Source organism: Oreochromis niloticus, linkage group LG2, assembly GCF_001858045.2.
Source record: "Oreochromis niloticus isolate F11D_XX linkage group LG2, O_niloticus_UMD_NMBU, whole genome shotgun sequence".
Taxonomy (NCBI): Eukaryota; Metazoa; Chordata; class Actinopteri; order Cichliformes; family Cichlidae; genus Oreochromis; species Oreochromis niloticus.
The window spans coordinates 17,347,581-17,373,341 of record NC_031966.2 but is presented as its reverse complement, the minus strand read 5'-3'; the positions used below and the strand labels follow the sequence as shown (position 1 = coordinate 17,373,341).

General features: G+C 40.1%; 1 protein-coding gene across 7 annotated transcripts in view; it reads right to left on the bottom strand.

The window, feature by feature from the left end:
- Positions 1 to 1,181: 1,181 nt before the first annotated feature.
- The window catches only part of enox2 (ecto-NOX disulfide-thiol exchanger 2), a 177,562-nt gene continuing 152,982 nt past the window's right edge, over positions 1,182 to 25,761 (bottom strand). For 6 of the 7 annotated variants that reach the window (XM_025910733.1, XM_025910732.1, XM_005467367.4 and 3 more), the window contains 7 exons: positions 24,260 to 24,374; positions 19,698 to 19,885; positions 17,056 to 17,196; positions 9,818 to 9,874; positions 8,874 to 8,979; positions 6,227 to 6,312; positions 1,182 to 2,000 (listed from right to left, as the gene is read on the bottom strand). In XM_025910733.1, coding sequence (XP_025766518.1) covers positions 1,869 to 2,000; positions 6,227 to 6,312; positions 8,874 to 8,979; positions 9,818 to 9,874; positions 17,056 to 17,196; positions 19,698 to 19,885; positions 24,260 to 24,374 — 825 coding nt within the window. In that variant the 3' untranslated portion in view covers positions 1,182 to 1,868. The remainder of the gene's footprint in view (positions 2,001 to 6,226; positions 6,313 to 8,873; positions 8,980 to 9,817; positions 9,875 to 17,055; positions 17,197 to 19,697; positions 19,886 to 24,259; positions 24,375 to 25,761) is intronic. The other variant, XM_025910734.1, reaches the window with a different exon arrangement.

Below are 25,761 nucleotides of genomic sequence, written 5' to 3'. Positions count from 1 at the left end.
CCGTATTTTTCCACGATTTCCGAGCTCTTATACCTTCATAAGTGCGTGCAATTTCCAGGACTGAAAGACACACTTCATCTCTGTTCTGCAACCAGCTCAATTTTACACCCACTCCAGTGCCACAATTTAAAGACAAAATCTTTTTTTTTTTTTGTGAGATGTTCCACACTGCACCAATTTAATGTCCATGACGTAGGCTATTAGGAAATGGATTTTTTTCCTCCAATTTTCTGATAATACCCTGGAGAATACCATGAAAAGTGCTTTTTTTGGGCAAACTTTTAGAGGGCACATCATCACATTTTGACACTCATCTTCTGGTCATGATTTCATCTGCTTGAAAATTACTTTCTACTAGAGTCCTATTTTTTAAATGAAGAAAAAAAAGCACGCTCTGTTTAATGAGTGTCATGTGTCCACACTATTAACAGGTCCTGAAGTGTTTTTTCAAAACCTTCTAATTTGAGCACAGAACTTATTTTGCTGATTTAAACAACGTTATATGGGATGACCCTTCCCCAAGTATATGACATCCTCCTATTAGCAACCTGGAAATCTTCTGAAAGTTTTAAGACAGCTGAGGAAAAAATATTTGATTCAAATACCTCAGAATAAACATGTAGAAAGTATTAAATATTCAAAAAAAGGGCTACAATTTCACTATGGTAGGTGCGGCTCTTCCTCACAGCACTGCATTGTGGCCCAAATTTACATCAATTCTGTGTATCCACATTTTTCTGATATTTTCAATGGTGCGTATCAGCACTAGAATCAGAAGCCGGATCACTTATCACCAGAGTTTGTGAGGCTCTTTTTGGACAAGCTGACACAGCAGGCTTGTGATCTAACCAGTCATCTAACCTTTCCACGTGGATTAAACATGGTAGGATTAAGATATACACTCTCAATATAACATGTTCAGGAATCGTTTCATATCATACCTTGCATGCAGAAGTTCCTAATCTGCAACCTAAACTGATCCTGTCTTGAGACCTGTGAGTAAAGAGTGAGAAATCAGAAAGGTTTAGGTTTAGAAAGGTTTAAAACATGTCTGTAATGGCATAGACAATTTATAAGTCCTTATTATACTCCTTGGCTCCAAATAATACTTGAAATATGTACAACCCTAACCCTGCTAACCTTCATTGACATATATAAAAAAATAAACAGACTCATTTATGTATACTCAAACATCTTTTTTATAATCAAAAAATATCATCCAAGCATTTACAGTGTATTACAACAAATGATTCTATGCAACTGTTAACCGCCTTTACAGAAAATGAAGAAATATATCTATTTTTTGATCTATGTTACAAACCAGGAACAGCAAAAAAGAGAAGAGAGGGAGGCCAAAGGGTTTGGAGGATTGAAGTGTTCAGGCGTACCCTGATTACCTCCCAGTGTAGCCCTGTAGACCCGGCCCACACTGACACCACACTGAGCCAACTGTAGGCTTTGGAATCACAATGCCCTGCCCCTGTGGGCAAAAAACTACAGAATAATCCAGTGACTGTAGGAATTGGTGCTGTTCTGCGACTCGCAGGGAGTCATCGTGTCTAAAAATATTAGCCGACATCGAGAAACTGAGTTCAAGCTCATGAAGACTGCATCACCAGGGCTTGGTGTCAACACTACTGTAACCATAGAAATGCAGCATTTTCACGTCTCTGCCACCCACACAGAGTCCCTGAAATGCTGTTAACTTTCCTCTCTGATCTGTGCTCAGTCTGCTGTGTCCTCGTACAGTCAGGCGCAGTCCGGTCTTTGATAGCTGTGGACTTTACATGGTTTCTTTCACATGTCTACAGTATCTCAGTGTTGCCTTGTCCGCCTGTTTTCTCCTCCACAAGTGCCACCGGCGGTCTCTACGTGCTCTTGATGCCCTGAAAGCCGCAGAAGTTCCAGCGTTTTTCTAGACTGGCTCCGACACCAGTTAGCTCCTGTCTGAAGGTGCAGGGCAGCCGAGAGAGAAGAGACTCCACCTCATTGGGGTTGATCTGCAAACACAGGTACAGATTATAAGCCCACATGTTTAAGACAGATCTATCTGCACTTGTGCACAACACAATCACATTAATTAAAAAAGAAAGGAAAAAAAAGTATCAAAAAAGTATAGATCTTGCACAAATCACACTCGAAAGTAGTGAAACCTCTGGAGAACCAGCATCAGACCACAGGTCATATCCATCTACTGTCCCACGAGCCTCTTGTGACTTCACTCGGCTCTCCTACAATTCTGTTTTTACTGTCCTTACATGAGACACATTATCCACAGATAAAACACTTACACAGTTATTAGAAGCCAGATGTTGGAGTTAAGCAGTGGAACTATTAATTATATCATATCTTGTTGGACAGCTTATCACTACACGTAAAACCCTTTCATTTATTTTTTGTTTTAAAATCATTTTAAATTTTTTTTAATTTAAAACTGTCAAAGTCTGCTCATGGCACTGAAGTAAGCGGTGCAACTGTGTTTTAATCAGCTGGGACACGTGACTATGATCGGTTCATTCCTCTTGTTAGCAGACCTGAAGAAGGTCATTCAGGCCTTTATCTCCTCCAGACTTAATTATAGTGATGTGCTTTTTTTTTTTCAGGTTTTACAGGAAAAACATTAAGAAACTACAGCTAGTCAAGAGTCCTGCTGGTGGAGATAATCTATCACATTAGCCGCTGTCCTTCACTGACTTCTTATTAGAGGAGTTTAAGATTTTTGCTACCTTTGAAAACTTTGCGGGAGTGGGACCCTTTGTGTAACTCAAACACAGCTTTGCCTTGTCCTGTCACTGCCGTACAGACTCATTAGCTGAAAACTCAATCCTTGACTTAACCATCAAAAAGGGTTTTTTTAAACCTCTTCTAACTACCAAACTTTTTGCAATACTTTAGTAGTTTTAATTGCAATCTTTCTAACTTACTATTATACAGATGTGTACCAAATTGCAAGCTGGTAAGCTGACGGGCATCCATATGCCGCAAGAACATCTTTAATCAATCCTGGTAGAGATTCTGCAAGTTGCCAAAATGTACTCAAGGCTCTCGTGGTATTTTAATTATAATGTGGGAGACGTTGGCCACAGAATCTTTCATATTCACCTGGGCTTAAATCCGGTGGTTGCACAGCGTGGCATGTGATTCATATCCCTTTCCTACTCAAACTATTCAGTGACTCATGGTATCCTGCGGATGGAGACATTGTCATCCTAGAAAAGTTTTTACCCTAATGGAAAAGTTTCATTATAGGATGAAGGATAAATCATTCAGAGCAACTATTTTCATCTGTTACGATGGGCAGTGCGTCAAATTACGCATGTTAGAATAATAAAATCTTGACCTTCCCATGACTGTGAGACAGACAGCAATGCTCCTCATTTATAGGGACAGTCTTTCTTTACATGTGTGCTGCCTTTGGAAACTCTCTTCTACTGTAGAAGAAACTGAACAGCTGTGTGCTCATATTGCTTAATCTCACAGAAGTGCGCTGAAGAAGTTTCTAATGTTCTAGGCTTTTTGTCAGGAGAGCCGCGAGGAGTCCCAGATGCAGTGTCGGTACTCATTACGACATATTATGCAAGATAATATGATCAATTTTCATGCATGATGCCCATCTTTGTTCCAGACATCAACCAACACCCAATTTCATCTGGATCTGGTAATTATCGGGCTGATTTTGTGTAGTCTGCAGATTGCAAAAGGGGGCGAGTTAACCCCAAACCATGCTTTCTATGGCTTAACAGAATCTCTGGATCCCCTTAATGTAGTGCTCAAAACTTCAGGCTTGTCAGATGTCTGCCATCAGTTGTCTTTGAGCTAATTTTCAGTTATATTTGCACAACGACGCACATTAAACTCGGCACAGATGACAAATATACTTAGCCCATAATTACAACTTTACAACTGAATCGCAAACATTTTAGTCATACCCATTAGTGAGAAAGTGTACTCATGCTTTTCAATCCACTTTGTTTTCAGTGGAACCGTCTTTTAAGGCAGGAAACCACTGTGAGAGAAAAATGCTTATCACCAGCCCTTGTTAGGTCACCCAGTGAGTTGTTCATAACATTCACGCTTTATTCTCTTACACACTCCACACCTCCTCTACACTTACACTCACAAAAACGTTCAGTCACATGGGTGGGCTGAGGATCAGTCAACCTAAATCCTGAGGTGACGCTGCCAAGATTCACTGTACAAGCTGCTGTAAACATCCCACAGTGACTTGAATTAATAAGTAGATTGTTTAAGAGCTGCACTCGTGTCAGGATGCATTAAGGGCCATCATGGAGATAGGACTAGAGTGTCATTACACACAATGGAGCCGTGCGTGATTGTGTGTGTGGAGCGACCAGATAAGGAGAGAGGATTGGACTCGTTGTTGGGGAGTCCAGCCGGTGATATTGACAAAACTCTGTGGGCTGCTTAATGTGTGTAGCGAAGAGTCTGTGTGGGAACAACAGATGTACAGGCAAACTCAGACGCACACAGACAGACAAGCGTGGGCGTCCGCTCACATTAAAACACACTCAAGACAAAAAAATCCCCAAAAGGCATCAGAGAAGTCCATCACACTCTTTGCATGTGTGAGAATGAGTCAGGTTGGTGATGAGCATATTTAAAGAGTTGCTACAGAGAACACTCATTTCTCGGGGCAGCCACGTTGATGCGGTTGAGACATCCGCATTTTTGCCAATTAATTCAACTAAATGATAAGTTGTCTGAAATCTGTAAGGGTTTAATGTTTGCTCAGCGCCTGGGAATATAAAGGGATGGGCTGCCATTTTTTTTCCTGAAGGTCTTCTTGTTGGGGCGGAGAGGAGAAGTGGCCATTAATCTTAGTGTTGCTTTTTTGGAGGTGACACTGAAAGTTGGCATCTTGAAAGCCTCATATAAGTGGCAGTGAAGAGCGATAATGTGTCTAAAATGCCTCGTCGGAAAGATGGGGATGAAATAGCCTCAGCGGGCAGAGTGGAAGCTGAGGATGTCTGAGGATTGGGCGGTGTCTGGCTTCAAGTGACATGAAGAAGGATCTACTTTTAATACGTTCCCGCATCAGGAAAAGTCACAACAAGCCAGATATGAGTAGACATGTTTGAAGTCCACATAAAGAAAAGTGAAACTGTCAAAGTTAAACTTTCTCGAAAACCATTTTCACTTCACCACATTATTAGGTACACTCCTTCAACTGCTTTTTAATGCAAATATTAAATCAGCCAATCGCACGGCAGCAACTTAATGCATATCCAGTCATTTTTCTGATGGCTGCTTCCAGCAGAACAATGACCCATCTCACAAAGCTCAAATAAACTAAGCTCAATGAACTCATTGGCATGGTGTCCTGAACATGTCAATGAGTTCATTGTACTCAAGTGGCCTTCACAGTCCCCAGTCTGATGTTTACTGTGATTGGTTATGTATTTTTCTCAGTAAAAGTGGAGTGTCTCTTTTCCAAGAGACCTTTTCAAAACAGTGTCCAAACCCACAGTTAGCTCACATTTTTCTATATTTAACAAAACATTTAACATTATAATAATAATAAATACCAAGCTGTACACATTTAGAAGGCAAAGAAGAATAAGCACTGTGTAAATGAGTTTTTAGATGTGTTGGTGTGTACATGTTAAACACCACCAAGCCTTTAAATGACAGGAGGAACCCAGCTTGTATAGGAAGATAGGGGATGGACTCTTACAGCCACTCACATGACCCAGGTGTGTTACAACATATGAATAACAAAAATGGTTTTAATCTACATCATAAAGAGAGACAGAAATTTGTTGTTAGAAAAACATACTTTTCATAAAATGGTGATAGATAAATATTGAATAAATTCTCAAAATTTACACATTTGAACTTACTGGGAAGTATTTACATGGCTAATGAAAAAAAACATATATATATTAAAACAGCAAGCTCTCAGTTTATCCCAGTTAAAGTCAAAGACAAAAAAAAATGTCGCTAAATACCAAAGGGGGCTAAAACACAGCTTTGTGTAAATCTGTTTGGACAGACACGTTATCATTCCTCTCACCTATCTCTTGGGGAGAAAACAAATATTTGTATTGTCAAAGGGCTCTAAAAGCAATACAGCTTGTTTTGATGGCACAGCAGGGCCTTGGCATACAAGCCCATACATCAGTCCTATACAGGAAAGGGACACGCTGCCAGTACAGGTGCATCTAATCCACAGTAGAAGAAGTTTTGATTCGTGCGAGTCTGTTACCTTGGTGTCCAAACGCTGCAGGTATGAACAGATGTACTCGATGCTGGCTCCAAACGGGTGGACGTGCAGGAACGTTGAAATGATCCCTGAGGTAGAACAAACAAATCGTGGGAAGATGTTAACACAGAGCCATGTCACAAACCTCCTGTCACCCATAAAACGTCGATGAACTACACAAGTATGTTCACAACGCCACTTTATCTGACTCTTTCTCCTGTCCTCTGGCTGAGCTTCGAGTGGCGTCTCCCAGAGTCCCACTACTGTTAAGAGCCTCTTGTACATTGTGGCTCCAGATTAGAGAGAGTGTTTAATGGTGGCTTTGATGCCGTTGTCTCTCATCAAAGCCCAACTCTCCCCTAGCTCAAACAAACCATCTGCTATCAGCTCACAGACAGGGCCAGGAGAGAGAGGTAATCCTCCACCTCTGTTTACAAATCACCTATGCAGCATTGAGGTACCCTGATTTGAGAAAAAAAAAAAGAAGCAAAAACAAGTAAAAAACAAACAACAATAACAAAAAAAGTGAAAGCAACGATGATTTCTGCTGGGTCAAACACCGAAGCAAAAATATAATAAACATTAGAGTCTTTTTAGAGGAAAACAGTATTCCAAGACTTCATTTTTGTCACCTGCAGGAGGTCAATCGATACTTGAACACAAACAGCGTGCTCGTCTGGAGCTGCTCCACTGACAATGATTAAGAGACCGACTGAGAATCTAATGGCGCATTTAGATAGCACACCAAGTTAAAATTCACGATGATTTATTTGCAACAATTCGCCCACTACAATCGTTTTGCTGTCCATGCTTATTCACCTTAAAATGCAGCCAATAAACACGTTCTCCAACTGACAGCAGACGTTTGCTGGAGCAATATGCACCCACTCTCTGCGTGTCTGTGTGTGTAGATTACCAGAATGTGCTAGTGTCAGAGCTCATGATCATTACATTGATGAGACCATAAAAGATGACAAATGGTGATTTTCACTTCCAGAAAGGAACAGACACTGCTGCCATTCCTCTTATTTTACACCACATTTCTTTCTAAGAATTGTATAACTATCACGTCTGAAAGCTGACACAACTATCAATTACCTGAAGAAACAAACCAATAGATATAAACAACACTTGAACATTAAAAGTTTCTGTAAAATGTTCCACGAGGCAATTCCAAAAATAGGTGATCGCTCTATAGAAAGGAAACCTTTGAAGCTACAGTCACACTAATGAAAACAGTGGTTGGAGACCGAGACACAAACTTGCAATATTGTTGCCTTTGATATGGTTGCCTTGAAGACTGAGACTACTTGCAGTCAGTTGTTGTCTTCAAAGTGACTTTGGTCGATCAAGACATTGAAAAAACAACAATAAAACCAAGTCAGTCGGCTACTGAATGAGGTCAAGTTGGCACTTGAAAAATTATAAAACCTGAAAATCCCAAAAAACAAATTTGCATTAACTACATCCAGAGTCCAAACTCATAGATTTAAAACTGCAATTCAGAAATTCCTTCACAAATAGTTAAAAAGTAGCTGCAGGATGGTGATTTACCTGCACAATGACAGGCACTGTGGAACCCCGTCTTTCAATAAGATTATAACCAGAATGCAACCAGTTGGCAACCATCTGAGTTGAGTCTCATACTGCAAACTAGAACATGTGTTCTAGTTGATCATTATTTGAGTGTGACTGCAGTCAGTCAAAGGAAGATCGCAACTGTTTAGAGACATTTTGCCTCTCAACAGGCAACCTGTGCTATCGCATTTCAATTTTAAGTAGTCAAAAGCAGCTGGTCACGGCAACTATTTGCAATTGGTCACCAAAAATGAAAAACAATGTAACCTTTGATTTTTACTTGTTGCAAGGAAGTCGTCATCCTTTTTTCCCCATAAGCCATAGATGCAGTGGTTGGTGCAGCATCCATACTTCCCATGCAGCACTTGTCAGGTTTGGCGTTTCTGAATCTTTATCCAAACATTCCTATTTTCTGTCTTCAAAGCACTCTGACACTTTGTGTGCAAGTGCAGGGCCATGAATGCCGAGGGCAGCTCGAGTAAGGTGTGTGTTATAATAATAATCTCTGCATATAAGAAACACACATTTTTGTAGAAAGAGGCATTTGAGTGTAACCAGGAGCTGATGTCTGCTTCACATGAAACACACAAATATGTCAAAAAACATCCTATTTTTAAATTTAGGTTAAATATTCCTTTGTGTTAAGTATCTGCAATTCAACAAACACAAGATGTAAGTGAAACAACTTAACTTTGAGTGGACATTCAGGTTTCCTTTGCCAGTTACTAATTCCCTGTATCTGCTGAATATTCCTAGATATTAAGATGAAGATAACCTTTAGCGCTCCCTACAGAAAAATTAATTTTCTATATTTAACCCCACCAAGGTATTAAGAGCAGCAACCATGTTCCACCCAGGGATCAAATGTAGCTGTAAGCTTGTGTCTTGGTAAAGGGCACAGTGAAAAGACAATTTGCTTAGCATGTTTTGATGAGAAACCAGAGCTCCCGGAGGAAGCGTGGGGAGAGGATGCAAACTCCACACAGAAGGGCCCGGGCCTACCACTGAGCAGTTCATGGGTTAAGAAATGTCTCAGTGAGAGTGCTGGGAAAAAGCCAGAGTGTCAGCGTACCAACTAGCAGAGCTTCCCTCTCAGAGTGGACAGGACTCGGTGGATTCCTCTCTGTGGGACCTTCTTTCTCCTGACTGCAGGACACCACCGTTGATGCTGTGGCTTCCTACACGTGTACAAAACACACACACGGTTAGCATAAATGAGTCTGCAGACAGCCACTGGCACTGTTTGACTGAGTTATCTGGCGCAATGTAAACAAATTCAAATTTAGGCTGATGCATGGGACACAATAAAAAGACAATCATGCACAAATAAGTGCGACGAGCACCCCAGAAAGTTTCACCACCAACATGTCAATCCAGAGAGACAATGAAAACGGGGATAATGAATGAGGAAGGGGATAATGAGGCGAGGGAGGATATTCAGCCAGCAGCTATATTTCTAATAGAGGGAAGCGTGTCTCGCACATACACAATGACAGAAGAGAGGAGACGAGTTTGAAAAGAACAAATAGAGGGAGAGGGGAAGAGACTTGGAAGGCGAATGATCAAGCTGCTTGTTTCAGATCTCTGACAGGTGGCAGAAAAAAGGCAGCATAACAGAAGAGATTTTGTCTGTGTTTGTTGTTCTACATAGTACGGTGCGTACCATTTCCACTTCTAGTGTGGGATCCCTGGTGGCCTTTTTTTTTTTTTTTTTAATCCATCCATAACACCCTGTGAGTGTGTCTTGGTGTGTGGGTGTGTAGACATATGCACATGTGCAAGCCATTTTAACTTTATGACTCCTTTATTTCCTAGCCCACTTGTGTCTGGGTGATTTATTAAATGACAAATGCAGTTGCAGTGAACTGGTTTGGCCCGTAATGATCTGTCATGTCATTGGAAGAGGAGAGAGGGGAAAGTCAGGAGGAGGAGGAAAACAAGAAGAAAAAAGGGAGAATGAGGACACAAAACAATACTTGGAGGACTGAGGAGGATTGAGCATTTTTCCCCACTTACGCTGCTTTGATTAGCACTCTCCTCGCTTCCTCTGTCGTCTTGCTTCGACATCTCCAGCTGTAGCACATTAGAAACATATGAAGAATAACACACTGAGAAACAAGCCAGGCACCAATGTATGCAGACAGGGAGGAGGGAGGTCTTAAAGTTGTTTATTTTTAGAATAATGTCCAGAAATGAGCTGATTGTGAAGAAACAAGAAAACCTAAGACAGTAAACTCCATATGGATGTAATTAACTCTTTCTGAGTCAAAACTGGCACAAACAAGTCAGCTATTAAATATGTAACAGTGTGCGTCCTGATTTTTCTGGAATATAAAACAGCTCTAATGATATGTTAGTCCATCAACAGCAAAGTAATCTACAGCAGACCTGCTAAATGATCAGCTTAAAAAAACAAAAAACCCCAGCTTGTCAGGTGTAAGGATTTAATGCATGTTGCTGTCTTTTATTGTAGCGCACTGATGGTTTTGGTGATTCTTGGTTGAAGGGCATAAACAGTTTGAAGACTTCACCTTGATGTCTGGGAAACTGAACAAGCTTGTGTACTATGTATACATAATTTAATTTAAACTACGTAATTAATTCATTATAGTGACACAAAAATCAATTCAACAGATGAACAACAGTACAACTTCAGATGTAGGAATGTTCAAAACGAGCTAGTCTTCAAAAGTCTTGTAGCTGTTCACAAAAGTGTATCAGAGGGTGGTGTAAAATTCAAATACTGGAATAAATGGTAAATTGACTACATTTATAAGGCACTTTCTCAGTCTTCTTGACCGCTCGAATTATTATGGTGCTTTCTTCATTTTATACATAAGTGAATTCAGTCACACTGGACGGGTTTTCACGGATGTACAGTCTGTGCATTTAATTTGGATTTAAGTCCAAACTTTGACTAGGCCACTCCAAAACCTTAATTTTGAGCTTGTTTATTTACTTATTTTTTCAGCCATTCAAAGGTGGACTTGCTGGTGTGTTTCGGATCACTGTCCTGCTATGTTACCAAGCTGAGTCCAAATATAAAAATCAGGAGATTCAGAAGCTGTCAGAGTATCAAACAGACCTACTGTAGCTCACCGACGCCTTTATCTTGTGAAAAGCAGTTACTACAAATAAAGTCATTTATGGCTAGAGATAGATATAAGTTATCATGGACTGTTATGGATTCCACATACACATCAATTGCTTTATCAATTTCTTTACTGATTTATAATCAATATTCTGTCTGGAACAATTTACTGGCTCTGTACCCAAACACAGCGGAAAAACTGTGTTTAATAAAGGCTTGCATTTGAGGTGTGCAAAGCTCCAAAGCCACAAGTTAGACTGTCAGATAAACCCGCCAAGCTTACAAGGCATACAATTAAATGGATAGGACTGAACTAGAATTGGTTTTAGATTGCTACCCTTATCTCTGGCTCTAAATTATGCTTTTTATCATAAAGAATAATTGTGGGTGAAGCTGAGTTTACATTTACAGTGTGGGAGGTTTCCAGTGAAAATAAACTATTGTATATATAATGGGAAGTGCTTTCCATATATTAGGTACTGAAAGTCTGAATATCCTGGCTTTATCATTTATAATGTCTCACAAGTCAGTGAAATGCCCCTTTACTCACAAAGGAAAGCAGCCGATAAATCCCAATTGAAAACTCTTAGTGACGACAATAAAATACATATAAAGAAATGATAAAGATGTTTGTTGTGATCATAATAATAAGGTTAATGGCTTCAATGACCTGCACTTGCGTCGGTGAAGTGATATGTGGCGACAGCTCGCTGACAGTAAGGACAGTGACTGAACCAGTGAAGAAGAACTGATGGCATGAGAGATGTCCTCGGCGTGACAAATCATCCTACATTGCCTGCTAATCTTCGGAGAAACCAACACCCCAAAATTGATTTCTCTTTCTCCCTTTAATGAGACTGTCTTTCATGATTCATGTTTGCCCATATGCAAGAATTTAATTAGCATATTTCCCAGGGCTCACAGTTGTGGAGGGACACATTTCTAATCAAACCCATCACCCTTAACAAGCTATTGACAACCCTGTCATTCCAGCTGATCGGAAGAAGAAGAGATCCGTTAACAAATGACTAATTCAGCTCCGCGTCGCATGAAACCTGTTATCTCCGAGCTAACAGACAACACACGCAGAGGCTCCCCACATAGTTTGAGAGCCTTTCGTTTGTATTATCATCCAATTTAATAGGCGATTTAACCTGAGGCTCATTTTAATGACAGCCATTTCTCTCATTATACCGAGCGAGAAGAAACATTAACAAACATAAGCACTTTAGCACACGGCGCATGGGACAACACCTGAAACATTAGTAAACATGACACAGCAAGCAGAGAAAAATGACCCATGAAAACTGAAATTGTTTATAAGATTGAGGATTGTGTGTCTATCAGTGGAAGAGTGTAGTAATACAGCTTGACACGAATCAATATTAAATGGAAAAATGTGTCTCAGTGGAAGAAGCACATTTAACTAATGTGTTTTTTGGGGATAGGCAGGGTTGCTCGATGGTGGCAAAAATCCTTTTATCATGATCAATATTCAGATGACCATTTACCACAATTACTCAGAGTTTGGAAAAATACTAAATTTACTAAAGAGAGTCATTTTAAGAGTGGCACAATAGTCGTTTTATCTAAATCACCTCGTTTTACTCATCACTGCGAGCTTAAACTGAATTGAAATGTAAGTGAAATGAAAATTAGATTCATTGTTCAGCCCTATAGACCGCGCTGTACTCCTCATTTCTTTGCATTTTGCTTCCAAGGAGCCAGACTTTCTTGTATTTTTTAAGTGGTCTTGAGCAATAGTTCTCAAGGCTTTCTGAAGGTCTTTCAAAGGTTTCACTCATTTTCATTCCAGTCCTTGTACCCGACCGTTTTCAGAGGAATGCTTTTGTTTGTTTGCGGAACCACTTAACATTGACCTATGAATCATTCAAGCATAAATAAAGGCACCCAACTCAAGGGATGAGCCAGTGTTATGTCAACACAGACGACTGAGCAAAGAATCAATTTTAAATTGTATCTTTAGGCACTTTGTTACTACCAGTCTGTCACAAAAAACAGCAACGTAGATTAATAAAGCAGCAGGTGTGGCCACGTGGCTCCTATTTGGCAGGTAATATCCCCCAATCTGGTGACCATACTCTGACATCGCTGCGATCTGTTAGTTACAGCCTCTTTGAGAGAAAAAAAACCTGCTTTCTGTGATGCCGGTGCAGATGCATCACACAAAGGACAAAATGTTCAGAACTGAGAGCGCATGACTGGGTAAGGCTGGTGGTCGGTGTGACATAAAATCTCAGCTGCAGAAAAGTGAAGAAACCATTTGACTTTGGTCAACTGTGCTCAATGTGCTTCTAGTTAAATAAGTGAATTAATTTCTTTGGTATTTTTGTCATGCGGGTGTTGTAAGAACATACAGTTCAGATGGTTAGACGGCCTGCCTCACAGAAGAGAAAAACTCTTAAAAACTGCATTATCTGGTGCAGACGAGGGCACGGTGAGATGGGATTTGCTGCTGGCGCTGCCTTACTGTTAGACAAACAGGTTACAACCTAAAGGCTGAAGGTATTTATTTTGGCAGTAATCTTCTTGCTGGTATGGATGTTCTGCAGAGAGCTTTTAAAAACTCTGTTTACACCTAGGTATGTTACTTGGATAACGATAAGGGCCTTGAAATACTCAGCACTGTTATAATGAGGCAGCAAGGGCAGGTTTTCATTTTATGATAGTAAGGATGTAGAGATAATGATTGATGAGCCTGTGGAGACTGATTAAATGTACCCGACTGGGCAGGATGCTGTTGAGGGTGCGTGCGGAAAGTTGGCCTTAAGGGAGTTATTTAAAAGAAAAACAAGCCTTGCTAAGAGTGATCGCTGTTTTTGGTGAAATAATGCTACATTCTGGTTCATTGTGCTGTCACCCACTCAAAGATGAGACTCTGGCTGACCAAGGGAGTGGTGCTTTAGAGGCATCACAGCCCAGTCTTCTGTATAGTCCAGCTTAAACACTGAATAAAGTCTGAACTCTAAGAATAGATACATGAAAATCTAAAGCCTTGCTTGATTTACATTTAGCTTATGTCATTTTCTCATAGGTCAACTTCTTGACCATGTCCAGAAACCATCTACTATAGATTGGTCTCTGTAAGCCTTGTTCTGATCACTTAAACTGTATACTATATGAAGTCACAATGGAGTCCAAACTTTCCAAGGCTTAAGGCGGCGCTTCAGGTTAGAAAACACTCAGACAAATCCTATTTTTTCCCCACTGGGTTGTGCATCGTGAATTGGTTCCCCAGGGTGAGACTGTTAATGTGGACTTTTACTGTACTGTCCTGAGGCGTCTGACAGAGAAATTTCAGCTGAAAAAACTGGAACTGCCAGTGTGTGCTGGTTCACAGCGCGCAATGAAGACAGAGGAGTTTGTTGGCTGCACAAACACAATCTTCACTCACAACCCAGATCATCAGATTGCCAAATTTGCCTGCCTTCATCTATATCCCGAAAATAAAGCTGAAACATTCCCATTTTGACACTCTAAAGAGGAAGAATACATAAGAAGCACTTCCTATGAGAGAGCCAAAAATAGCATTCCCACTGAAAGTAGTTCAGAAGTGAACAAGATGGTGACCTTCAAAGTGGCACTGGCCAAATTTATAGCAGTGATTCCTGTGCACCTGAAGTTTTTGTGCACAGCTGTACAGATTTCAGTTTCTTGTGGTGAAAGTGAAAGTGAGAAGTTCTTTTACTTTTTGATTATTATTTTATTATACTTTGATTTTCAGTCAACAGATGAAGTGATCAGATCTGAAAGCAGCTGAAACAACTGGAACTTATACCTAGAAGATATGGTGCGGCTATAATTTACTAGCTCAATTTGTTTCTATGGATGCATGCAGAAACTGAAAAACAATGTTTAAATACACAAATGACACACAGTCCTTTAAATGAGTATTGGTTAATATGTTCTTTTGTTTTTTAGTAGGGCACATTACTATTACATAAGCAGAGGGAATTCATAAATGTCATTTTACTGAACTACTTAGAACATGAAAGCTGCAATATTAATATTTTTTGGAGTAAAATTACAAATGAAAAACTTGATTATACTGTGGTTTAAAAGATGAATAAACACTCCAGGGAGGAAAATGAGAACGAAACCTCCAGTAAAAGTCAGAAATCTCATTGCAGTCTGTCCTTTTTTCCAGTTTTGATATTTTGAAGACCCATCATGCTGAAGTGCATCAATTTCTTTTTTTCAGACTTCTGATATTAAATACTTTATACATTTAATTGTGAGTTCTAAGGTTCTCATATATAGTTATTTATATGGTCCATGATCCATTGAATGGTTGGTTTGTTTGCAGTCAAGCACACTGGTTTTTCTTGAGTATATGAGTTTACTGTAAAAGTGCTGTCATTCACCCACTTTTAAAAAAACCTAAACTTGATCCTTCTTTGCTTTCCAGTTACAGACCCATCTCAAAACTGCCTTTTATTGCCAAGATTTTAGAAAAGGTTGTGGCCAAGCAACTCACAGATTTTCTAGATGAACACAACGTTCTTGATAAATTTCAATCTGGCTTTCGTAAGGCTCACTCTACCGAAACTGCACTTCTTAGAGTGTCTAATGATATTTTGATGAATTATGATGCTGGAGAGTGCACTGTTTTGATGTTGCTGGATCTGACCTCTGCTTTTGACACCGTTGATCATCTTATTTTGTTAGATAGATTAAACCACTGGGTGGGTGTATCGGGTACCGCTTTGGAATGGTTTAAATCCTATCTGTCTAATCGATCTTTCTTTGTGGCTACCTCTAAGTTCAGATCCGCTGTCAGCTCTCTCGCCTATGGGGTGCCTCAGGGCTCTGTCTTGGGACCGTTATTGTTTTTGTTGTATTTACTCCCTCTTCTGCAACTTCTTAGCTCTTTCTCTGATATTTCATATCATTGTTATGCAGATGATATTCAGCTATATATCTCTTTTAGGCCACCTGATGTCTCTAAGCTCCAAATCTTGCAGTCCTGCTTAGATTCCGTTAGAGACTGGCTGGCTGGTAACTACCTTCAACTAAATGCTGATAAATCGGAAATCATTGTCTTTGCTCCTGAGAAATTTGTTCCCCACGTGGTTAAAAATCTAGGCCCTCTTGCTTCTTATTCTAAATCATCCATTAGGAACCTTGGTGTTACATTTGACCCAGCTCTGACGCTTGACACACACGTTAAATCTTTGGTTCGCTCTTGTTTTTACCATTTAAGAAATATCGCTAAGCTGAGTCCCATTGTGTCACGTTCCGAATTGGAAATGATTATTCATGCTTTTGTTTCATCCCGCTTAGACTATTGTAATTCCTTGTTTACTTGCTTAAGTAATGCCTCCCTGGAACGGCTGCAGGGCGTTCAGAATGTTGCTGCTAGGCTTCTGACAAAGCATCACAAACACTCCCATGCCACTCCCCTCCTGATTCAGCTGCATTGGCTCCCTGTCAAGTTCAGGGTCCAATTTAAGATCATAATCATGACTTATAGGGCCCTGCACAGTGTAGCTCCAACTTACTTAAGTGATCTTCTTCTTTCTTATCACCCCAGCAGGTCCCTGAGGTCCTGTGACCAGGGGTTGCTGGTTGTCCCGTATACAAGGTTAAAAACAAAAGGTCACAGAGCGTTTGTATCAGTGGCTCCCAGACTCTGGAACTCGCTCCCTTTGAGTTTGAGATCTGTGGACTCAGTCATGTCTTTTAAAAAGCAGTTAAAAACCTATCTGTTTAAACTCGCTTTTGGTTAATTTTGGATTTTAATGTCTGTTTTCTGCCTCTGTAAAGCACTTTGTGATTTTTATCTTGAAAGGTGCTATATAAATAAAATTTTACTTACTTACTTACTATTAAAGTCCACCCAATGTGGCCATTTTGGGATCCTGATGAGTTTAGAAAAGGTTTAAACTAGTTCAAACTGATTTTCTCAACCCCAAACTACTTACTGCAACATTCACATTCCTCGCTGTTTATTTATTTATGATTTACATCTTTAATTTCTTTTGTGCACTGAAACTTCTTGAGGGCCTCGGACTAATTTCTTTCCCATTAAAGTGCAGAATAATAAGTGTTCTAACAAACAAATAAACTCACTCTCCTATGAAACGCACCATGGCAACGCTCACATGTTCCCAGTGAAAGCGTGCATGTCTGTCACACCTACCTGCATTACCTGTGCGTTTTGCAGGTTCTGGAGACCTTCCTTCAAGTTCTGCACTTGATTCTTCAACTGTTGTTTGTCCTCCAAACTCTTCTCCAGCTCGGCCTCCCGCTGTTTTAATTCTTCCCTCATTTTTAACAGTTGCTGTAAAAACAAAAAAGCGACCACATTAAGCCACTAATGCCTCTGTGAGCTAACTAACCGTGACAATGCTAACCTCATAATCAACCTGCTCTGAAAGCAAAGGAACAATACGCCATTTGTTCATTAATATTTAGCATCTAATCCCCATACTGGTAATTGGAACTTTAGCTCGATACAAAAAAGCAATTAGATATGGACGTGAATTATATGATTAATAAACATTTTTACAGAAAGAAAAATTCTGCTCTCCTGCATGTGTCCAAGAGGAATAATTTTGCAGATCTTTTAGTCAAAAATGAATATGCATGCATATAGAAGAAAAACTCTTAATAGGGATCTTAATAGGAACGCTCATTTGGGTTTCATACTTGCTTTGAGTTCCAGAAGAACCAGTTTTGAGAAAGCTTTGAAGGTTAACAACTAGATTTGTGTCCAATTTGTCTGAAGTTTCTTACTGAACACAGATAAAAAGATTCACCTGCTGTGTTAATTTCAACACAAAGGCGGTACGCTTGTTGGAGGGGGGTCTTTGCAGCTAGGAATTTTCATCTGCACTCCTAATCACTCAGTGCTTTTTGTCTGTTACACTATAATTCACAAGAATACGAGACAAGGTTGTCAGTATGTGCTGATATTTTTATTTACTTTTTAGTCTGAGGGACTATGCAAAACAACGTGTGGACGCTGACAAAGGAGAGGTATCCCATTTCAGTGCCTTCCAGTTCATTTAATCCATTCACCTAATCTTTTCATAAACACACCACGGGATATGTAAGTTGGAAAGGTAATTACTCTCCGTGAGCAGAAATGAGCAGCGGGGGTTTAATGGATTTTTCTTCTTCTAAACATGAATTGATCATAATTTCCATTACCTGAGACACCCAGAATGAGTCAAACTTTAGCATTGTAAAGGCAAATTTAAGGATTTCTGACATCCTATGGCTACTTATTTAAAATTTAGAAAGATTATTATCCTGTAAGGTAAAGATTTAGTAGTTAAGATAATATTCCAGTGGTCCTTTTGATCTTAATCAGCAGATCTGGTTTACACTGCTGAAACAGAATTAGAGTTAATTGAACTTAGGCATGTCCTTGTTTGACATTTGTTTCCCCATTTTGCTGCAGAACTACTCAACAGACCTTATAAAACTGTTTGCTGATCTGCTGTTTTCAAGGTAAAGAATGAAAGGGATCAGAAACTAACCCATACAAATAATAAAAACTTTAAAAAACTTAGCCAATATACTCTTAAAGATTATCTTCTCTACTTTTGGACAGCTTTCAGTGTGGGTGCTTTTTCCCCCAGAACAAAAAAAATACGAAAGCCAATTCCTTGTAGAGGATCAACAGTGGTGATGAGAGCTGTGTCCTCAGCTATGACCCAGCATGTAGGCGTGTAGGGTCAGGAGGGTGATCCAGGGGATCTGGGTCACTTTGCACCTTCACTTTGTCCCCAGACTATTCTGACTGCAATTTTCCACAATCTGGAAACCAGGTGGAAACTCTGCAGGCACTGTGGAGGCACAAGTGCAAGGAGACCAGAAAAAACACTTCTGTGTAGGGATGTAAAACATCAGCTGAACGAAAATGGGTCCAGAGGTGCATGAAAAGATGAAAAGATAATGCTGCATGTGAGAATGCATGAATTCAAATTATTTTTTGAATTTTACCAGCCAATTAACTAAACTTTGTAGACTTGAACCTCTAAAATTGTCTGTGCATGCTTTCAGAAAACTTGACCTCACTCCTTGACCTTGGGGTTGAGGTCACCAAGATTCAAACTCGTCTTTGATTTTTAGTAGATGCACCTGCGGTATGAATTTGAAAATCCTACGTCTCCTCGTTTTCGAATTATCACATTCACAAACTTGGGTGGGTGACAACAAAAACCCATCAGCTCAACAGCTGAGGGGTAAAAAGTGTTGCATCCTGTGTACGCTGTCCAAGTGTGACATGAAAATGTTTTAAAACACTTAGATGGGTTTCTTCTTAAAGTAGGAAAATGTAAAAAGTTATTCAGCAACTTCTTGATTGAAACCTAGTTAATGTCATTAAAATCCTAATAGAGAATATTTTTTCAATATCTTTTTTTGATTAAATGGTCTGAAATGGTTTTAATAGCCTTGGGTTCGTTCCAAGAATATGCTGTTTGAATCACAGCACACAGCTCTCCAGTTCCAAATAAAACCCATTCTGACAGTGAACAAGTGTTCCTGTAAAAGTGAAAATATTTTTCAGCTGCTCTTCACAGATGCTCCAGACAACTGTGCTTCTCCACGTGCTCCCAAATAGCACTTAGTTACCATTTAAAGTGCTGGGTCATGGATAAACGACAGCGAAGGTTTCACCTTGCATAGAAAATTCAACGAGTTAACCTAAGCGACCTTGTTGGTACAAAGTACCCAGTGCAGACAGGAACGAATAGGAGATTAAACCCATTGTTGGACAGAAGGCTGGAAGATAGTGTCTCTGTATGCTTCTGTGTAGACAATAAGCATCACCTTCTGCATGCCTTGTAGAGCCTGCTGCAGGAAGCTGAGCTGCTGTGAGTGAGTGTTGTCCTCTTCGCTCCTAATTGGCTGATTTTTGCCTTGTTCTTGTTTTAGCAGCTCCACCTCGTTCCTGTAGGCATCCAGCTGGCAGCGTAGGGAGTCATTCTCCTCCTTTAATGCCTCTGCTTGGGAAACTCCTACATTATAAACACAGAGAAAATTAAATATTCTGGTTATCATGGATCGCCACCGGTCATTCCATGTATTCATTTAACACCTCTAACAATACAAATTCTAGTTCAGATGAGGCTCAGTTTTACAGTGTCACTTCTGACATGGTGCTCTTGAGTTTTCCCCGACCTGTTTGTTCTCTGAAGACGTATATATTAAAAAACAAACAAACAAGATAGTAAAGGCTGCACCTCTGACAGTGACGTGTGCAGTCATGATCGCATCGCTCCTCATTCACAGAGGCAACAGCAGGAGGTGACTATTAGAGCATTGATGACAAAAGAGTTAGGGCAGAGCATGACAGAAAAAGATGGTATTTATCTATAAAGCAGCTGACATTAAAGCTCCAGAAAGCTTGGTTTCACATCCCATTATTTTACCCATTGTTATTTTGTTCGCAGTTGGAGGATTTCTTTCAAATGGATAGGCATGAAATTTACATACCACCCGTCCCTTGATCAACTTCAGGAATACACACAATCTATAATGAAGCATTTTCTGTTTGCAACCACTTTGATTTGCACCTCTGACTGGCTTCAGCTACCCAACAATAATGGCTGAGGCACAAAGGCAGCCATCAAGGTCAGAAATAATGGACAAAAACTGATATCTCAGAAATAAAGTTGAAAAAAGGCTAAAGAATGTGTTGTGATGGGATCGTGTTACCTGCAACATGTTATGTTTCTGATATAGAACTGGTAAAAATCTAATTTTGTAATAAATATATTATCAAAACAGTACTACGCTGATTTTTGAGATGCGCCTTCTTTTTGATCTAAACTGAACACCTGGAAAGTTTCAGATCTGCTAAAAATCCAGAGGCAGACGCTCCCTTTGGTGCAGGTTTTGCCAGAGAAACATTTTGCCACGTCTACACACAGACACATAGAGATTCACAAGATGAAAATCATGCCAGCTAGAGTATCACGGCTGGCAACAACTCACTGTTATATCCTGGACTTAAATTGGGCTGGTTTCAGCTCAGGCACATCTACTTTTCACTGCCATCAGGGGACACCCAGCCTCACAGATCTATCTTTAACAATGTATGTAATTCTTTATCTTAATAATTCAGCCAAGGTTCTAAAACACATTTTCAAACAAACCATTGGGTTTAACAGTGATGTGAATAATGCAGTGTGCATGAAGTATGGTCTCCCAGTGGGTTTGTCTAAAAGCCACCTTACATATCCACTCACTGTTTTTTCATTCAGATAAAATAGATGCCAGGAGAAGATGGAGTCAAGGTAGGGGGAGAAATAGGTCAGAAAACTGACACAGAAGCTTAATGTAGTTTCCTTTCATGAAAGTAAACTATGAAAGTCTATTTCAGTTAGCCAGTTGCTACAATAAGCCAGCCAATAAGTTCCACTGCTAGCAGAGTTAGCTTACATTTGCACACCGTTGAATACAAAGTACTGAGTAATCAAGGCTGGACCATGATTATTAATTCCCATCTTTTCGAAGTTCGATGCTTCAACTTTTTTTGCTTCAATATGGACCTTTTGTATGCAGAAATATTTTTCTGCTAGTCACAGTTATAAGTTACACACTTATGAACCTCATACAAATCCCAATTTAATCCCTGCTTATAGCAAAAAAATATATATGATGTTTGATCAACTGAGAAAGTGCCGTGTCTCCAGGTTAACAGCGAGGACATCATTCAAAGACATTTTGAAATTGGAACCAGAGGCTCCTTCCCTTTCATAACTCGAATGACAGCTGCTTGGCAAGATATTAAAAAGAAAAAACAACTCACATCACATGTTGAGTAAATCCAGACTGATGAACAAGTTCACTATATGAAATTTCATAACTGACCCAGGGAGGAAAGCTTGGAGATACTTTACATTCTACCCATAATGCTTTTCCTTATTTTCTGTGTACTGTTACAATAGTGCATGCTTACATTAAGCACTGCAGAAGTTTCAAACACTGAGGTCAATATATATGAAAGTTATCCCTGTGAGCCAAAAGCTCAGGCTGCTCTAAATGTTTACTTTGAGGCATATTTTCTACTCTGGGCTCTGTAAAATGTCAATGAGACTGGATAAACTGATATGGACACATCAGGCGAACAGCACTAGCTGTGAAAGACGGCCCCAACAACTCCTGTTCAAACGCTTTTAGTAGGGGTAGCAAATCAAAGAAAAGCTGGGAAAGGAAAGAGGAAGGGAACGAAAGCAGCTTGTTTTAGACCAGTGACTGGCTGAACCAAGCTGAGAGGTTTGCACTAATCCACAGTATATGATAAATACAGATTTGACAGAACTGTTACTGATGCAAAGCTACAATTTTAGAGTCCACGAATGAAAACAAGACTTTGGAAATGAGCATAAGGCAGAGGTGGTTAGTGTCCTCACAGGAGAAAAGGTTGCTGTCAGCTGTGGCCTCTCTTTGTGGTGTTTGAATGCTCTCATTGTTTCTGTGTGAGTTTTCTCCAGGTACTCCGGTTTCCTCCAGTAGTCCAAAGATGTGTGTGTAAAGCTAATTGGTGATTCTAAACTGCTGATCTGTCCAGGATGTACCCTTATGTCAGCTGAAAAAGGTGCCTCCCCCCCATCTCCCTTAAACCAAAGCAGAAAAGGTAGTTAAGACAAGCAAACAAGCATTGAAGGTCCCCTTTAGAAAGCAGACCGAGTAACCAAATTTAAATGATATTTAGCTACTTTTCAAGCATTCTATCTAACACAAAGGGCCCAAAGTCCAACAGTACAATGCTGTCAAGTTGGTGGAGCACTGTCACTTCTATATACCATGTCCAGGGATCAAACACCTATAGTATATTAACGTAATCAAAGCTGTAATAATCCCAGAGTGTTCTAGCCAGTAGCTCTCAACTGGACATTTGACCTGACCTATTGAGTAAAAGAGAGTAGATTGGGAGGAGGTATTATTACATGAGATCTGCTTAGCTCCAAAGATGTCCACTACTATATCGGTTCTGCTCTCCTACTGCAAGCCTTGAGCAGAAGCTCTTTGGGAAAGTGCAATACACTGACTGGACTGGGGAGATAAGCCCCATCCTGTGCGAGTGTGAGTGTGCATGAAAGCATGTCTTGTTAGGTTTTGTGTGGGTGTTCACGAGTGCTGCCTGCAGTCTATCATGGAGGACCATTGGCAGTGTTAATGAACTCTTGCTGGGCGTGTGTGTGTGTGTGTCCATGCTGGGTTTGTGTGTGCTCTTTCCTCCCAGCAAAATGAAGGTTTGAGGTGAGAAGTGTATTGATCTGAGAGCCTCATCAACTTGGTGTGAGGAGATGTCAACTGCTTGGCCAGATTCTGTTACGTAACAGGCAAAGCTATCGACCTGCAGATATCCGCGAGTGTGCACGTAGGCATACACCTTCGGGTGTACAGTCATGCACAGAAGCGGCTCTTTTGCCTTCTATTCTGTACATGAGTCAGATGCGGAGCATCGATTCACTTTTTAAGAGGCTGCAGTCATAACACAGGTGTTTTTAGCCGGGATGGTTGACGTGTAAACATGCCCCTTTGCTTAAAGGTTAGTGAGTAAGGGGGGGTGTAACACTCAGCCTGTTAACACAAATACGAAAAAGTGTCACATTAACACCTGCCACCTCAGCCAATCCTGCAGCATTGAGCAAAATGACAGGTCTTTGACAGCAATGCTAATTAATGATAGCTAAACAGCAAGGTTGCAAAAGAGATGGGGCTGAAGTGACGAGTGCATTTACATACATTTGCATGCTAATTAGAGATGCTGTCATATTAGCAAAAGGCAGAGATCAGGCTGATAAAAAGCCAAGAAGAAACCACACATCTGAGACATGAAAAGAGGCACAGAACATGGGATGAAGAGACCTCACATGTGGTTCCCTGCATGTTGCACCAATGACTACTATAGAATTATTGGGTTATTGTTATGGGGTTTGAGGGATTAGCAGCATCATTAACTTTTGTTGCTTCGGCAAACACAAAGAGCCTCCTTTGAGGGAGCAACAGAAGATTATGGCACTTCAGTGATACCCCAATCTGAAATTAGATGGCAGCTGGCAGATGTGGACAGATTGGCACATGTACATGCTCCTATGTGTACATTCACTGGGGTGGACTGAGGTGAATGACATTCAGCACTTATGTTCAACATTAACTCAGGGTAGCGTGCATATTGTCAGCAACTTGATGTAGTCTGAATGCGTTTTTTATTCATGCAGGGATGTCAGATGCTTGGGGGATGATTACTGTCGTTTCAGTCAAGCAGAGCTGTCTCCCTCAGTTATTTAACAGTCGCTGTGCTGATCCTTTGGAAATCGTGATCAGTGTACTTCCTGTCAAGATGACAGAAGTGCTGAACTGTGGATGCATATGCATACCTGAGTCCTCAGAGTCCTTGCTGTCAGGGGCATCCTCCATATCATCATCAGACATCTCCATCTCCTCCTCTCGTCTGATGCCCATCAGCTGCTCGTTGTGCATGTTTCTAATCTCCTGCAAAACACAGTGAAAAGAGCGACGGGTCAAAACTGCAAAGACTCCAGAGTGGTGCACATTTTAGCAGGTGCTGATCAGAAAACTCCTTCAAAGTTGACGCTAAAGGAAAACCGAGCTGCAAAGGAAAACTTTTAACATATCGGGACAGAACAAAGCAGTGCAGCTGCAGAGAGATGAAAAGGATGATATCAGAGCTAGGGCTCAGTTCCTTCTACGGCTCGGAAATGGGGTATATGGTAGCACATATACAATGAGACCTCACAGTTTTGTACACTACACATTAAAGCAGCCATACAAATGCAACTCTACCATCTGTCAATGAAATCAAAGCTCCTCAATTTCACTACACAGTGATTCACAACAACAAACCATGATAAGTGTCTCGGTGCACATTGTGCCTGCTGTTGGTTTTTATGCCCATGTTTTATTCTAATTGAGGGCACATCTGGAAACACCAGCAGTAACTGTAAAATACCAATCTTCTCCGTTTCATTTCACCCTCACAGACAGAATCGCTAATGACTACATCCATCTGGAGACCAGTAACCAGAAGCAGGTTTCAAAATGGTTTAAAGATTAAGGTCATACCACTGAATTGGAGTGGCTGTAATTGAGACAAAACCTTCCAGGTTTGTGCTGAGAGGAAGTCAAAACAAACAAATTAAATCCTTGTGATATAAACACATGGTCAACTGTTAATACTAAGACTATCATACCACATATTCATTGTTTGGTCTGTGTCTGCACCTTTATGTAACATGCTTGCATTTTAGTGTAAAATATACATCTCAACAGAATTATAATGCACAGCTAATTTAGATATATGATGCATTAGATACACGATTACATGCTCTGACAGGCTTATGCCTAATATTTTAGCTTGTGCTGCTGAAAAGGGGTCCTGACTTGATTTACACATGTATGCAACACATATTAATGAATACAATGAAAGCAGTTGTTAATATAACAGCTGCACAATCATGTATAGAGCTCAACCTTCGTTGCAGCTTAAAGGTTGAACTGTGAGGCAGCCGATTTGAAGCCAAAGGCATCGATCAATATCGTCTCACCATGATACTCCTCTCTCCTGCGACTTCACTCATTTACAGCATTTAGTGTTCAAAAGTGACTCAAACTTTGACCTCCATTCATTTATTTAAATCATTAAATATATGATTTGCGCTTCAGAACAACAGCAAAACATACAAGCCATCACTTAACAAGCCTCCATGAGCCTTTAGTGTCTTTCAAAGGATTTTTTTCAAAGCATGATATTCTCTGTATGTATTACACACAACTACACAGACAAGGACACATTATCAACAGGGTGTCTCTTAGGCAATCAATGAAATAAAGACAGTGAAATATGAAAACATTTATTTAC